We start from the raw sequence: 16,782 nt of genomic DNA on the forward strand, positions 1-16,782 counted from the left end.
CGATCACATCGCGTTGCTGCGGGGGGTCTCAGGGAAGCCCGCAGGGAGCCCCCTCCCTGCGCGACGCTTCCCTATACCGCCGGCACACCGCGATCATATTTGATCGCGGTGTGCCAGAGGTTAATGTGTCGGGGCCGGTCCGTGACCGCTCCTGGCACATTGTGCCGGATGTCAGCTGCGATAGTCAGCTGACACCCGGCCGCCATCGGCCGCGCTCCCCCCGTGAGCGCGGTCGATCGCTATGACGTACTATCCCGTCGAGGATCAAATAGGCCCAGGGCACCTAGACGGGATAGTATGTCTAAGGTCAGAGAGGGGTTAAACACCACAAGTGATTAAACTTCATGTTAAAAAGAGCTTTGTAATAAAGCACATTATGGCAAATTCTACACATGCTAATACCTTTCTGGGTTTAATTTAATAATGTAGAGAAAAGACCGATACAAAATAAATATTTTATGGTGTAACGCATTTAATATTCATATCAGAAAGAGATATGACTATTTGCGCCGGCAGCTCATTTACAAAAAAAAAAAAGAGAAAGCTTCCAAACAATAATTGTATAAACTCAAAATACAAAAATTCTTAGTAGTGCCGTTCTCGATTTCTAGCATAGTACCCCAAACAAGCACATAATCCAATGGCCACAATAACCACTCCAAGCAGCATTGCTATTGCATCTCCTTCATCCATTGCTTCCACACCAGGAAGCAGGAAAATCAGGGATATCAGCACAGATGAAAAGTTCCAGGTTGGTCCAGAGAAAGCCATTTAGTCCTGAATAAGAAGGTGGTTTCTGTAAAAAAGGAATTGGAAAATAAGGTTATTTTATTGTAAACAGAACTAACAGATACATATGGCTACATTTTATCACCTAGGTAGATTAAAAAAATAAATAAGCAAAGTATGTAATATTTAAAGAGTTACTAGCACTAGAAAACATGGTTGCTTCCTTTAATAAAGATCTCCACACCTATTCACTGGTTTGTTGTGGTACTGCAGGTCAGCCCTTATCCCTATCCTGGTATGGATGGCCACAATCCCCATCATGGTATGCAGAGCCCCCCATCTCTGTCCTGGTATGCATGGCCCCATCCTTATTCTGGCATGATTGGCCCCTTCCCTATCCTGGTATGCATGGCCCCAGCAGGAAAATAAAAACAAAAAACAAACAAATTCTTACCTTCCCTGCCTGCCCTCGCAGAGTCCTGCTCCATTGCCAGCAGCTGCTTTATGCCTGTAAGCAGCGCATGACAGTGACATCATGAGCTGCTTACAAGCCGCCGAGGACAGCTGCCGGAATACTCACTGTACTCCACGCCGGGACTGTGTGCGTGGAGCGCAGTGAGTATTCATTGCTCTTTAACAAGCACAATGTTAGCCGCTGCGTTTCTAAAGCTGCAGTGTTTTCACTTGTGCTGCTACTAAAGGGAAGGAATATTCATTGAATTCCACGTCTATGGGAGTGGAATGCAGTGAATATTCATTGCCTTAAGTAATCAGCACACTCAAAAGCCGGGCAGCTGCTGCGGCTAACACTGTGCCCGCTATTAAAGAGAAATTAATATTCACTCCATTCCACGACCATGGGCGTGGACAGGAGTGAATATTCATTTTTCTTTAGCAGTGAGCACAGTGTTAGCTGCAGCAGCCAGCTCCAGCCTCCTGTGACCCACTGTTCCACCGCCTCCCCACCTCAGCCAGATTAAGGACATCTGGACTATAAGACGCACCCCAATCACACACTCTTGGAGGAAAAGTGAGTTTTATAGTCCAAAAAATACGGTACTCATCGGTTAAAAACAGGCGAGCAATATCCCTAAAATTTCTTCCCCCAACCATGGAGGATGGGACACTAATAAATGTGCAGTGGTGCCCCCCCCCCGCTCACTGACCCTTAATTTCCCTATATTACTGTAATATCAATAAATTAATGCATTTGCTTGCCAAGATAACAAACATCAGGGAATAGGGTTACAATGGTCAAAAAAAGATATTAGAAGATGGGGTTACACCAGTCTGATCCCCATTGTTTTAAAGATCTAGCCAACCCATAAGGGAAAGACAATATGGAGTGCCATCCCAAATCTAATAGGCAAACCTAGATAGTTATTATCCAACTACTAATACAAAAAAAAAAAAAAAAATGTACTGTTCATTTTCTCCCATTATCCCTTCTGAAGATTAAAACTTGGGGCTAAAACAACATCTCAGTGGAAAAAAACTGGTATTTTTGTGTACTCACCGTAAAATCCTTTTCTCTGAGCCAATCATTGGGGACACAGGACCATGGGTGTTATGCTGCTGCCACTAGGAGGACACTAAGCAAATACACAAAAAAAAGTTAACTCCTCCTCCGCAGTATACACCCTCTGCTGGCTCTCTCGTGAACCAGTTCGGTGCCAAAGCAGTAGGAGCTCACAAACAGAATTGCAGTATGTCAAAACCAATAAAGACTACAAGCCAACGGGCTAACAGGGTGGGTGCTGTCCCCCCCAATGATTGGCTCGGAGAAAAGGATTTTACGGTGAGTACACAAAAATCCCTCTCTTTCTCCTTCGCTTCATTGGGTGACACAGGACCATGGAACGTCCTAAAGCAGCCCCTGGGTGGGAAAACATCACAACAGGTGAAGCCTCACGCACCCAATGCTGAAAAAATTAAGTGATTAAATGAGGCCTACAGATGCTAAACTGCTGATTGCAGAATCTGTCTGCCGACGGCCGCATCTGAGGAGGCTTGAACATGAATGTTGTAATGTTTATCGAACGTGTGAAGACTGGACCAAGTCGCAACCTTACACACTTGCTTTGCAGATGCCTGGTGCCGAATGGGCCAGGAGGCCCCCACTGACCGACTGGATTGTGCCTTAATCCCAGCAGGGATAGGCTGGCCTTTGACACGGTAAGCTTCTTGGATCGCTGAACGAAGCCATCTGGCTATCGTGGCCTTTAAGGCAAGTAACCCCTTTCTGTGACCATCCGGAAGCACAAAAAGGGCATCAGCTTTGCGAAAAAGACGCCGTCCTGGAAATGTACTTTCTGAGAGCCCTCACCAAGTCCAGAGTGTGAAGGGCTTTCTCAGTACGATGGATGAAAAGATGAAAAGACCAGACGACTTTAGGTAAGAAGGACGGGGTCGCTCTGAGCACCACCTTGTCCTGGTGGAAAATCAAAGACGGAGGCTTGCACGACAAGGCCACCAGTTCCGAAACCCGTCTGATGGATGTTATGGCCACCAGAAAGGTAACTTTCCATGAAAGAAGAGAGAGGGAAACATCCTGTAATGGCTTGAAGGGAGTCTCTTGTAAGGCACTGAGGACCAAGTTAAGGTCCCAAGGTTCTAAAGGCATCTTGTACGGAGGGACAAGATGCAAAACTCCTTGCATGGAGGTCCTAACCCAAGGCTTGGAAGCTATCCGATGCTGGAAAAGGACAGAGAGGGACGAGATCTGGCCCTTGAGAGAGAGGCCAGCGCTAGGCCTGAACCCAGACCAGCTTGGAGAAACTCCAGAATGGAGGGGGTGAAAAACACCAACAGGGAAAGACCCCTATCTTTACACCAAGCGAAAAAAGTTCTCCAAACGCAATCGTAAATACTCATGGAAACAAGCTTCCTAGTGTTGATCATGGTAGATGCTACTTACGGGAGAACCCGGCTTGGGCAAAAATCCAGGATTCAATGGCCAGGCCGTTAAACTCAGAACTCTCGAGTTCTGGTGGCAAATGGGTTCCTGGGTGAGAAGGTCCGGCAGATCCGGTAACCTCCAGGGAACATAGTCGACGAGATGCATAAGCTCTGCGTACCAAGCTCGGTGAGGCCAGTCCAGAGCAACAAGGATCACCAGAACGCCTTCCGCTTTGATTTTTCGGATGACCCTTGGGATCAGCAGAAGAGGCGGAAAGATGTAAGGGAGACAAAATTGGCTCCATGGGAGTACTAGGGCATCCAAGCCGATGGCTAACGGATCGCGGGATCGGGCTACAAATGTCGGAACCTTGGCATTCAGCCTGGAGGTCTACATCTGGAGTGCCGAAACGCTGGAAAAATCCCGTGAATGGCTTCCGGGTGAAGAGACCCTGGCGGCCGAGAAAGTCCGCCACCCAATTCTCTACCCCCGGAATGTAAACTGCGGAAATGAGTGATTGATTTGCCTCGGCCCATTGTAGAATTTGCGAAACCTCGGTCATCGCTCTTCTGCTGCGCGTGCCTCCCTGGCGATTAATGTACGCCACAGCCGTTACATAGTATGATTGGATCCAGACGGGATGTCCCGCCAAGAGGTGATGGAAACGATAAAGAGCCAGCGTTATCGCTCGGATCTCAAGGATTTTGATTGGAAGGTTGGCTTCCTGAGCGGACCAACGTCTCTGAGCCGTGTGGTGACGAAAGATTGCTCCCCATGCGAGGAGACTGGCAGCGGGGGTCACTACCAGCCAGTGAACTGGGAGGAAGGACCTTCCCTGATTCAAAGACGACATTGTAGTCCACCACCTGAGAGATCACCTGATTCTGGGTGCCAGGCGAAAGAGGCGACCCAGGGAGGCTGGATTCTTGTCCCATGCTGAGATCAAGGCCTGCTGCAGGGGACGAAAGTGAAATTGTGCAAACGGCACTGCCTTGATAGATGCCACCATTTTCCCGAGTACCTGCATGGCGAACCGCAGGGAGTGAGAGCGGCCCAGAGATAGCAATTAGGATCCCCGGATTAGAGAGAAAATCTTTTCCGGAGGGAGAATTACCAACCCTAGGGAAGTGTCCAAGATCATCCCCAAAAAGGGGACTCGCTGGGATTAACTGGTGACAATTTCTCCATGTTCACCAGCCAACCTAGATGAGACAGAGTGTCGATGGTGACAGTGACGCTCCCTTGGCAAGCCCGATAAGATGGAGCTTTGACGAGAAGATCGTCCAGATATGGAAGAATCACCACGCCCCGGGAGTGTAGGATAGACATGACGGCAGCCATGACTTTTGTGAACACCCTGGGGGCGGTGGCGATCCCAAAGGGCAGAGCAGTGAATTGAAAATGATAGTCTCGAACCGCAAAGCGCAGGAATCTTTGATGACTTTCGAAGATTGGGATGTGAAGATATGCGTCTTTGTTGTCGCTTCTTTGGAAAAAGGGTAATACCTGGCATCAATCGACAACAGAGCGTAGGGACTCCATCCTGAAGTGGCGCACTGAGAGGAATTTGTTCAACAACTTCGGGTCCAAAATGGGATGCATGGATCTTTCTTGGCGACCACAAACAGGTTCAAGTAGAAGCCCTTGAACCTTTCTGTGGGAGGAACCGGAACGATAACTGTGCTGTTGCTGAGGACTTGTAAGGCCTGGTAAAAGAACTGCTTGCGCTTTGGACTTTGGAAGACAGGACTGGAAGAAGCGCGTCGGAGGGGGGGGGGGGAATTAACTCGATCCTGTATCCGGAAGACACGAGGTCTCTGACCCACTGGTCGTGAATGACCGATAACCATACTTGGCGAAACAAAATTAGATGGCCGCCTACCCTGCCTGTGTCCACCGGACACGGCCAGGAGTCATTGAGAAGAGAATTTTTGGGAAGGGGCACTTTTAGGTATGGATTGGGGAGATCTGTTTCTCCAAGAATTAGAAGGTCTGAAGGAAGGTTGCGACCCCCTGCCTCTGCGTGGGGGGCGAGAAGAGCTAGCGGGAGCAGTTGAAGACCAGTTGTGGTACCGCGAAAAGTTCGGAAGCGAACCTGGGAATGGTTCCAAAAGGGGCGAATAGGCCTACGGTGAGGGAAGAATTTGCTTTTTCCGCCGGTAGCGTCTGAGATAATCTGATTGAGTTTTATCTCCGAAGAGGCACCAGTGCTGATATGGCAGTGAAGTCAAGGATTTCTTTGAAGCTTAGTCTGCCCGCCTTTCTTGGAGCCACAATGCTCTCCTGATGGTCACGGCGTTAGCGGCCGCAAGTGCGGCACAATTAGGTGCATCTAGGGAGGCATGAACTACGTAATCCCCTGCTCGGCCAATCTGATAGGCAAGGCTGGACACATCGGGCGGCAAGCTATTGTCCCTATTAGATTTCACTATGGCCTCGGCCCAGGCTACCATAGCTCTAGCTACCCAAGTAGTGGCGAATGAAGGTAATAGAGTGGCTCCAGCAGCCTCGAAGACCGACCTGGCCATGTTGTCAATCTGACGATCAGTGGGATTTTTAATGGAAGATCCATCCGCCAAAGACAGAAGAGTCTTTGAAGCGAGTCTCGATATAGGTGGATCTACTGTAGGGGACTCAAACCATTCCTGTCTCAGAGTCGGTGTGTAGGGGTACCGTGCTTCTAGTGGATTTAGGCCCGTGAAGCGCTTATCCAGGCGATTTCTATGCTTTTTGATAATGTCCGTAAATTCAGGATGATTGGCAAAAAACTTGTGAGGCAGTTTTGTTCATTTAAAGGACACTTGGTGATCCTGATTAGTACCTGCTTCTTCGTCTATTTTCAGAGTGTGATTAACCGCCTCGATGAGGGAATCAATAGACTCCTGGAACTCAGGGGAATCCGGGTCTGGGGCCACATCGGATTCATATTCTGAGTTGTGCTCACTGTAAACCGCTGGTGAAGGGGAACGAGACAGAGCTAGCGGATGAAGAAACATCAGAGTTCTGTGGGGAAGTGTCACGGGTACGTTTTCTAGAGGAATGAGTACCCTGCGTAGCCATCCGGCCCCAACCTGACGAGCTGTGTGCGGCTGAGGAACCCTCTACAGGGGGTAAGGAGATGCACTGGCTTGAGGAGGAATCACAAAAGGATTCTAGGGCCTTGGCGAGAGAAGCCATGGACTGTGTCAAAGAGGAAGCCTACTCAGGGGGGCTGGCACCGCTGTGTTCTACAGTAGCGGGGGTCTCCTGAGAGCCTGAAGCCTCACAGTCCGTGCAGAGAGGTTTAGGATGCTTACGCAGTAGGGAAACATTTGCATGAGGTACATGAGGCATAGATCACCATGTGCGCCTTATCCGCCTTTTTATTAGCCTTTGATTGAAACATACTGCAAAAGGCTCATGAAATCTTGCAGGGATGTGCCTGCAGCGTATGGATTATATAAACCTGCAGCGGAGGGGTTAATGCCATGGTGTAATAAAGGCCGCGGCGGAACCTAGGGCAGGGCCTAGGACTTTGTGCCGAACCCCCTTCCCCCCCGGGGACCTGGGCATAAACGCAGGGACATGGGGAGGGAGGTAAGGAGTCCTCCCTCCCGCTGAATGGCTGTACTCACTGCGATCCGAGTCAGGAGCACTGGGCCACAGACGGCAAACATCAATCACGCCGGCTCTCCTCAATCCACCATCCCTTTGATAGGGAGGTGGAGAGGGCTCGATGAATCCCTGACACCAGCCGCTTTCTCACAGTGGTGGTGCAGTGGGGCCACACAAAAGCCACAAGAGTGCTTCTCCTTCACCTCATTGGGGGATCAATCGCGCCTTCGCAGGTCGGCAGAAGTCCTGGCTCCGAAAGGGGGCGACACACCATGTTCCCATCCGTTGTTGGTGTGGGGAGAGCGGACCCATTAAAGGAATCCGTCGCCCCGATAAGAGCTAAGGCTGGCGTTGCAGGAGGGGGTACGAGGAGGCGACACTCCGCGTTCCCGCCTCTTGAAGTTTTTGGGAGATCGGGACCTTGAAAGGCCCCTTCGCCCGTCTAATCCATGGAAAAAAAGATGAAAAAAATAAAAATAAAATCAGAAAATCGGGGTCTGAAATCAGACCCTAGTGCCTCCTACAGACGCTAAGCAAGAACTGGTTCACGAGAGAGCCAACGCAGGGTGTATACTGTGGAGGAGGAGTTAACTTTTTTGTTTATTTGCTTAATGTCATCCTAGTGACAGCAGCATAACACCCATGGTCCTGTGTCCCCCAATGAGACGAAGGAGAAAATGGTAAGTTTGTCAAGGTTTCGTGACGCCACCTGTGGTATTCGGTCAGGGTGACCGACGCTGCTTGGGGCCCACTGGGGTGGTGTTATGGCAGCTAGATGGTATACCTTCCCACAGGTGAAGTATATCCCCAGGGCTTTCCAGAAGTGTAGGTGATGATGATGTGAGGTGCGGTTAATAACGAGGACACAGGGTTGCAGTCTCTTTACCTTTTTACTGAAGGCTTCGGGATCCGCAATCCAGAGCACTGTTAACAGGGCTGGCTGAGACCAGCCGGTCCGAAGGCACATCCAGAGTTCCCTTTGCAGGTGGAAATAGTTGCCTACCAACTAGCGCCTGTGTGTTGTAGTCCTTCCCTGCTGAGCACCACGGGATAGTCCTCACAGCTCTCGTATCAGTTCTTTCTCTTCTCCGTCCCCCCAAGTTTATCTGGCTAGGACGCAGCCGTATGACGGGTAGGCTCAGAGCTATTCTGGGACTCTAGAGACGCCCCTCTCCACGTTTGCCCCCTATGTCTGCTTAGGTGATTTAAGGTAGACAGCCAACCTGTAATCAACTGTCCTGCCGCAGTTTGAAGTAATGCTTGGAGTCAGTTACTTCCTCGGCATTCTGGCCACCGGCTACGCGCCTCAGTAGGATGTTGCCGATTTCGGGGCATGACTCCTACTGGTTCTATCTCCTTGTGCTGTGATCTCGTTTCTCACTTCTCCACAATATACTCCGCTTCGTGTCCTTCCTTAGGATGCCGCCGCAAGGTAGTACAGGCGCGGCTCCGTAGCATTCTGTCCTTTCTCCTAGGTCCCTGCCAGGGTCCCACACCTGGCAGGTCCTCCCTAGAGCTCTCCCAGGCTGCGTTCCTATCCAACCCCCAGTTTTACCAGAGTGTGAGGAGTGGCCTAATACATAGTGCCTTTTGCTCTCCCTGGAGTGTGAAGTGTAATGTGTGACTGATACCTGGTCAGGTGAACTCCTTTAGTGCAATCAGACATAACATCACTCTCCTTAGTGGCAGAGCGACATTACTGCAACGACCAGGACCCTGGGGCGCTGTATATACATATATCGTATATACTCAAGTATAAGCCGACCCGAGTATAAGCCGAACCCCCTAATTTTGCAACAAAAAACTGGGAAACCAATTGACTTGAGTATAAGCCTAGGGTGGAAAATGCAGCAGCTACGGGTAAATGTTAAAAATGAAAATAGATACCAATAAAAGTAAAATTAATTGAGGCATCAGTAGGTTGTGTTTTTGAATATCCATATTGAATCAAGAGCCCCATATAATGCTCCATTCAGTTCATTATGACCCCATAAGATGCTCCATACAAAATAGGCCCCATATAATGCTACACTCAGTTCTTTATGACCCCATAAGATGCTCCATACAAAATAGGCCCCATATAATGCTACATTCAGTTCTTTATTGCCCCATAGAGGCCCCATACAATGCTACATTCAGTTCTTTATTGCCCCATAGAGGCCCCATACAATGCTACATTCAGTTCTTTATTGCCCCATAGAGGCCCCATACAATGCTACATTCAGTTCTTTATTGCCCCATAGAGGCCCCATACAATGCTACATTCAGTTCTTTATTGCCCCATAGAGGCCCCATACAATGCTACATTCAGTTCTTTATTGCCCCATAGAGGCCCCATACAATGCTACATTCAGTTCTTTATTGCCCCATAGAGGCCCCATACAATGCTACATTCAGTTCTTTATTGCCCCATAGAGGCCCCATACAATGCTACATTCAGTTCTTTATTGCCCCATAGAGGCCCCATACAATGCTACATTCAGTTCTTTATTGCCCCATAGAGGCCCCATACAATGCTACATTCAGTTCTTTATTGCCCCATAGAGGCCCCATACAATGCTACATTCAGTTCTTTATTGCCCCATAGAGGCCCCATACAATGCTCCACGCAGTTATGGCCCCATACAATGCTCCACGCAGTTATGGCCCCATACAATGCTCCACGCAGTTATGGCCCCATACAATGCTCCACGCAGTTATGGCCCCATACAATGCTCCACGCAGTTATGGCCCCATACAATGCTCCACGCAGTTATGGCCCCATACAATGCTCCACGCAGTTATGGCCCCATACAATGCTCCACGCAGTTATGGCCCCATACAATGCTCCACGCAGTTATGGCCCCATACAATGCTCCACGCAGTTATGGCCCCATACAATGCTCCACGCAGTTATGGCCCCATACAATGCTCCACGCAGTTATGGCCCCATACAATGCTCCACGCAGTTATGGCCCCATACAATGCTCCACGCAGTTATGGCCCCATACAATGCTCCACGCAGTTATGGCCCCATACAATGCTCCACGCAGTTATGGCCCCATACAATGCTCCACGCAGTTATGGCCCCATACAATGCTCCACGCAGTTATGGCCCCATACAATGCTCCACGCAGTTATGGCCCCATACAATGCTCCACGCAGTTATGGCCCCATACAATGCTCCACGCAGTTATGGCCCCATACAATGCTCCACGCAGTTATGGCCCCATACAATGCTCCACGCAGTTATGGCCCCATACAATGCTCCACGCAGTTATGGCCCCATACAATGCTCCACGCAGTTATGGCCCCATACAATGCTCCACGCAGTTATGGCCCCATACAATGCTCCACGCAGTTATGGCCCCATACAATGCTCCACGCAGTTATGGCCCCATACAATGCTCCACGCAGTTATGGCCCCATACAATGCTCCACGCAGTTATGGCCCCATACAATGCTCCACGCAGTTATGGCCCCATACAATGCTCCACGCAGTTATGGCCCCATACAATGCTCCACGCAGTTATGGCCCCATACAATGCTCCACGCAGTTATGGCCCCATACAATGCTCCACGCAGTTATGGCCCCATACAATGCTCCACGCAGTTATGGCCCCATACAATGCTCCACGCAGTTATGGCCCCATACAATGCTCCACGCAGTTATGGCCCCATACAATGCTCCACGCAGTTATGGCCCCATACAATGCTCCACGCAGTTATGGCCCCATACAATGCTCCACGCAGTTATGGCCCCATACAATGCTCCACGCAGTTATGGCCCCATACAATGCTCCACGCAGTTATGGCCCCATACAATGCTCCACGCAGTTATGGCCCCATACAATGCTCCACGCAGTTATGGCCCCATACAATGCTCCACGCAGTTATGGCCCCATACAATGCTCCACGCAGTTATGGCCCCATACAATGCTCCACGCAGTTATGGCCCCATACAATGCTCCACGCAGTTATGGCCCCATACAATGCTCCACGCAGTTATGGCCCCATACAATGCTCCACGCAGTTATGGCCCCATACAATGCTCCACGCAGTTATGGCCCCATACAATGCTCCACGCAGTTATGGCCCCATACAATGCTCCACGCAGTTATGGCCCCATACAATGCTCCACGCAGTTATGGCCCCATACAATGCTCCACGCAGTTATGGCCCCATACAATGCTCCACGCAGTTATGGCCCCATACAATGCTCCACGCAGTTATGGCCCCATACAATGCTCCACGCAGTTATGGCCCCATACAATGCTCCACGCAGTTATGGCCCCATACAATGCTCCACGCAGTTATGGCCCCATACAATGCTCCACGCAGTTATGGCCCCATACAATGCTCCACGCAGTTATGGCCCCATACAATGCTCCACGCAGTTATGGCCCCATACAATGCTCCACGCAGTTATGGCCCCATACAATGCTCCACGCAGTTATGGCCCCATACAATGCTCCACGCAGTTATGGCCCCATACAATGCTCCACGCAGTTATGGCCCCATACAATGCTCCACGCAGTTATGGCCCCATACAATGCTCCACGCAGTTATGGCCCCATACAATGCTCCACGCAGTTATGGCCCCATACAATGCTCCACGCAGTTATGGCCCCATACAATGCTCCACGCAGTTATGGCCCCATACAATGCTCCACGCAGTTATGGCCCCATACAATGCTCCACGCAGTTATGGCCCCATACAATGCTCCACGCAGTTATGGCCCCATACAATGCTCCACGCAGTTATGGCCCCATACAATGCTCCACGCAGTTATGGCCCCATACAATGCTCCACGCAGTTATGGCCCCATACAATGCTCCACGCAGTTATGGCCCCATACAATGCTCCACGCAGTTATGGCCCCATACAATGCTCCACGCAGTTATGGCCCCATACAATGCTCCACGCAGTTATGGCCCCATACAATGCTCCACGCAGTTATGGCCCCATACAATGCTCCACGCAGTTATGGCCCCATACAATGCTCCACGCAGTTATGGCCCCATACAATGCTCCACGCAGTTATGGCCCCATACAATGCTCCACGCAGTTATGGCCCCATACAATGCTCCACGCAGTTATGGCCCCATACAATGCTCCACGCAGTTATGGCCCCATACAATGCTCCACGCAGTTATGGCCCCATACAATGCTCCACGCAGTTATGGCCCCATACAATGCTCCACGCAGTTATGGCCCCATACAATGCTCCACGCAGTTATGGCCCCATACAATGCTCCACGCAGTTATGGCCCCATACAATGCTCCACGCAGTTATGGCCCCATACAATGCTCCACGCAGTTATGGCCCCATACAATGCTCCACGCAGTTATGGCCCCATACAATGCTCCACGCAGTTATGGCCCCATACAATGCTCCACGCAGTTATGGCCCCATACAATGCTCCACGCAGTTATGGCCCCATACAATGCTCCACGCAGTTATGGCCCCATACAATGCTCCACGCAGTTATGGCCCCATACAATGCTCCACGCAGTTATGGCCCCATACAATGCTCCACGCAGTTATGGCCCCATACAATGCTCCACGCAGTTATGGCCCCATACAATGCTCCACGCAGTTATGGCCCCATACAATGCTCCACGCAGTTATGGCCCCATACAATGCTCCACGCAGTTATGGCCCCATACAATGCTCCACGCAGTTATGGCCCCATACAATGCTCCACGCAGTTATGGCCCCATACAATGCTCCACGCAGTTATGGCCCCATACAATGCTCCACGCAGTTATGGCCCCATACAATGCTCCACGCAGTTATGGCCCCATACAATGCTCCACGCAGTTATGGCCCCATACAATGCTCCACGCAGTTATGGCCCCATACAATGCTCCACGCAGTTATGGCCCCATACAATGCTCCACGCAGTTATGGCCCCATACAATGCTCCACGCAGTTATGGCCCCATACAATGCTCCACGCAGTTATGGCCCCATACAATGCTCCACGCAGTTATGGCCCCATACAATGCTCCACGCAGTTATGGCCCCATACAATGCTCCACGCAGTTATGGCCCCATACAATGCTCCACGCAGTTATGGCCCCATACAATGCTCCACGCAGTTATGGCCCCATACAATGCTCCACGCAGTTATGGCCCCATACAATGCTCCACGCAGTTATGGCCCCATACAATGCTCCACGCAGTTATGGCCCCATACAATGCTCCACGCAGTTATGGCCCCATACAATGCTCCACGCAGTTATGGCCCCATACAATGCTCCACGCAGTTATGGCCCCATACAATGCTCCACGCAGTTATGGCCCCATACAATGCTCCACGCAGTTATGGCCCCATACAATGCTCCACGCAGTTATGGCCCCATACAATGCTCCACGCAGTTATGGCCCCATACAATGCTCCACGCAGTTATGGCCCCATACAATGCTCCACGCAGTTATGGCCCCATACAATGCTCCACGCAGTTATGGCCCCATACAATGCTCCACGCAGTTATGGCCCCATACAATGCTCCACGCAGTTATGGCCCCATACAATGCTCCACGCAGTTATGGCCCCATACAATGCTCCACGCAGTTATGGCCCCATACAATGCTCCACGCAGTTATGGCCCCATACAATGCTCCACGCAGTTATGGCCCCATACAATGCTCCACGCAGTTATGGCCCCATACAATGCTCCACGCAGTTATGGCCCCATACAATGCTCCACGCAGTTATGGCCCCATACAATGCTCCACGCAGTTATGGCCCCATACAATGCTCCACGCAGTTATGGCCCCATACAATGCTCCACGCAGTTATGGCCCCATACAATGCTCCACGCAGTTATGGCCCCATACAATGCTCCACGCAGTTATGGCCCCATACAATGCTCCACGCAGTTATGGCCCCATACAATGCTCCACGCAGTTATGGCCCCATACAATGCTCCACGCAGTTATGGCCCCATACAATGCTCCACGCAGTTATGGCCCCATACAATGCTCCACGCAGTTATGGCCCCATACAATGCTCCACGCAGTTATGGCCCCATACAATGCTCCACGCAGTTATGGCCCCATACAATGCTCCACGCAGTTATGGCCCCATACAATGCTCCACGCAGTTATGGCCCCATACAATGCTCCACGCAGTTATGGCCCCATACAATGCTCCACGCAGTTATGGCCCCATACAATGCTCCACGCAGTTATGGCCCCATACAATGCTCCACGCAGTTATGGCCCCATACAATGCTCCACGCAGTTATGGCCCCATACAATGCTCCACGCAGTTATGGCCCCATACAATGCTCCACGCAGTTATGGCCCCATACAATGCTCCACGCAGTTATGGCCCCATACAATGCTCCACGCAGTTATGGCCCCATACAATGCTCCACGCAGTTATGGCCCCATACAATGCTCCACGCAGTTATGGCCCCATACAATGCTCCACGCAGTTATGGCCCCATACAATGCTCCACGCAGTTATGGCCCCATACAATGCTCCACGCAGTTATGGCCCCATACAATGCTCCACGCAGTTATGGCCCCATACAATGCTCCACGCAGTTATGGCCCCATACAATGCTCCACGCAGTTATGGCCCCATACAATGCTCCACGCAGTTATGGCCCCATACAATGCTCCACGCAGTTATGGCCCCATACAATGCTCCACGCAGTTATGGCCCCATACAATGCTCCACGCAGTTATGGCCCCATACAATGCTCCACGCAGTTATGGCCCCATACAATGCTCCACGCAGTTATGGCCCCATACAATGCTCCACGCAGTTATGGCCCCATACAATGCTCCACGCAGTTATGGCCCCATACAATGCTCCACGCAGTTATGGCCCCATACAATGCTCCAAGCAGTTATGGCCCCATACAATGCTCCACGCAGTTATGGCCCCATACAATGCTCCACGCAGTTATGGCCCCATACAATGCTCCACGCAGTTATGGCCCCATACAATGCTCCATGCAGTTATGGCCCCATACAATGCTCCACGCAGTTATGGCCCCATATAATGCTCCATGCAGTTATGGCCCCATATAATGCTCCATGCAGTTAAGGCCCCATATAATGCTCCATGCAGTTATGGCCCCATAGATTCACCTCTCGTCGCTGCTCCTCAGCGTCCCGTCTCTCCGCACTGACTGTTCAGGCACAGGGTGGCGCGCACACTAATATGTCATCGCGCCATCTCACCTGAACAGTCACAGCAAGAGGATGGGAATACAGAGCGGCGCCCAACGGGTGGAACGCGGACAGGTGAATATGACATACTTACCTGCTCCCAGCACTCCTGACGCGGTCCCTGCATGTCCCACGGTCTTTGGGAGCGGCAGCTTCTTCCTGTAGTGAGCAGTCACATGTTACCGCTCATTACAGTAATGAATATGCGGCTCCACCCTTATGGGAGTGGAGTCCATATTCATAACTTTAATGAGCGGTAGCAGTGACCGCTGAACAGGGGAAGATGCTGCAGGCGCCCGAAGACCGTGGGACATGCAGGAACTGCGTCAGGAGCGCTGGCAGCAGGTGAGTATTTGACAGGCGTCGCTCCCCCTCACCCGCCGCCTTCCATGACTCGACTATAAGCCGAGAGGGGCACTTTCAGCCCATTTTTTTGGGCTGAAAATCTCGGCTTATACTCGAATATATATATCTCCTAGCACTCGGACCAATGTTAATCTATGGTGCAGCTTCTATCATCTGTTGTTTTCTCAGCCGTATTATACGTGCGTACGAAATCACAGCATGCTGCGATTGAACCGTATCACGCCCAAAATACGCTAATGCAAGTCTATGGGTGCGAGAAAAACTCGCACACCACAAGGACCATCAGTGTGACTTGCGAGAAATACGCACCGGTGTCCTATAGAAAAGCTGTTAATCCACTTTTCCACAATGAGGTTGAAGATGGAGTCGTTTAGGGACCATTCTCCCTGCCTCAAGGTGTTGCGGCTTAAGTAATCCGCCGTAGTATTTTCTATCCCTCTTATATGAAGAGCAGTTAACGAGAAAGTGTTGCTCTGCTAGCTGGAACAGACGATCTGCCACGCTCATCAGGGATTTGGAACGGGTTCCGCCTTGATGATTGATATATGCCATGGTGACCCGATTGTCGGAGAACATCCACACGTGGTGGCCCTGTAGACAGACAAGGAGTCTTTTAACTGCCTGTTCCACAGCCGATAACTCCTTCAGGTTAAAGGACATTACCGTCTGAAGATGGTCCCAAAGTCCCTGGATTATAATTTCACCCATGTGAGCCACCCAACCAGAAGGGCTAGCGTCTGTGGTGATTACACGGGTTACGTTATATTCCCAGGGGACCCCCGTGGACAAGTTATTTTGGTCTAGCCACCATTCGAGGGATACAATAGTGTTTTGGGACAAGGTCAGTTGGCCCTCTAGGTGACCCCCCCAAGATTTTTTGTTGTAATAATACCTTGCCCTGAAGTTTCCTTGTATGATACTGGGCTCATGGGAATGCAGGATGAGAGAGCCTAATAGATACATCGCTTTTCTAAGCGACATGGTGGGGTTATTGGAGTCGTTTAGGACCTGAAGGTGCAGG

The 16,782-nt window shown here is 50.7% G+C and overlaps 1 protein-coding gene across 2 annotated transcripts in view; it reads right to left on the minus strand.

Moving 5' to 3' along the window:
• Positions 1–452: 452 nt before the first annotated feature.
• SMIM30 (small integral membrane protein 30) overlaps positions 453–16,782 on the minus strand; it is a 30,608-nt gene continuing 14,278 nt past the window's right edge. For both annotated transcript variants that reach the window (XM_069764811.1, XM_069764812.1), the window contains exon 2: positions 453–796. In XM_069764811.1, the coding sequence (XP_069620912.1) occupies positions 586–771 (186 nt within the window). In that variant the 5' untranslated portion in view covers positions 772–796 and the 3' untranslated portion in view covers positions 453–585. The remainder of the gene's footprint in view (positions 797–16,782) is intronic.

The sequence above is a fragment of the Ranitomeya imitator genome, chromosome 4 (assembly GCF_032444005.1).
Source record: "Ranitomeya imitator isolate aRanImi1 chromosome 4, aRanImi1.pri, whole genome shotgun sequence".
Classification (NCBI taxonomy): Eukaryota; Metazoa; Chordata; class Amphibia; order Anura; family Dendrobatidae; genus Ranitomeya; species Ranitomeya imitator.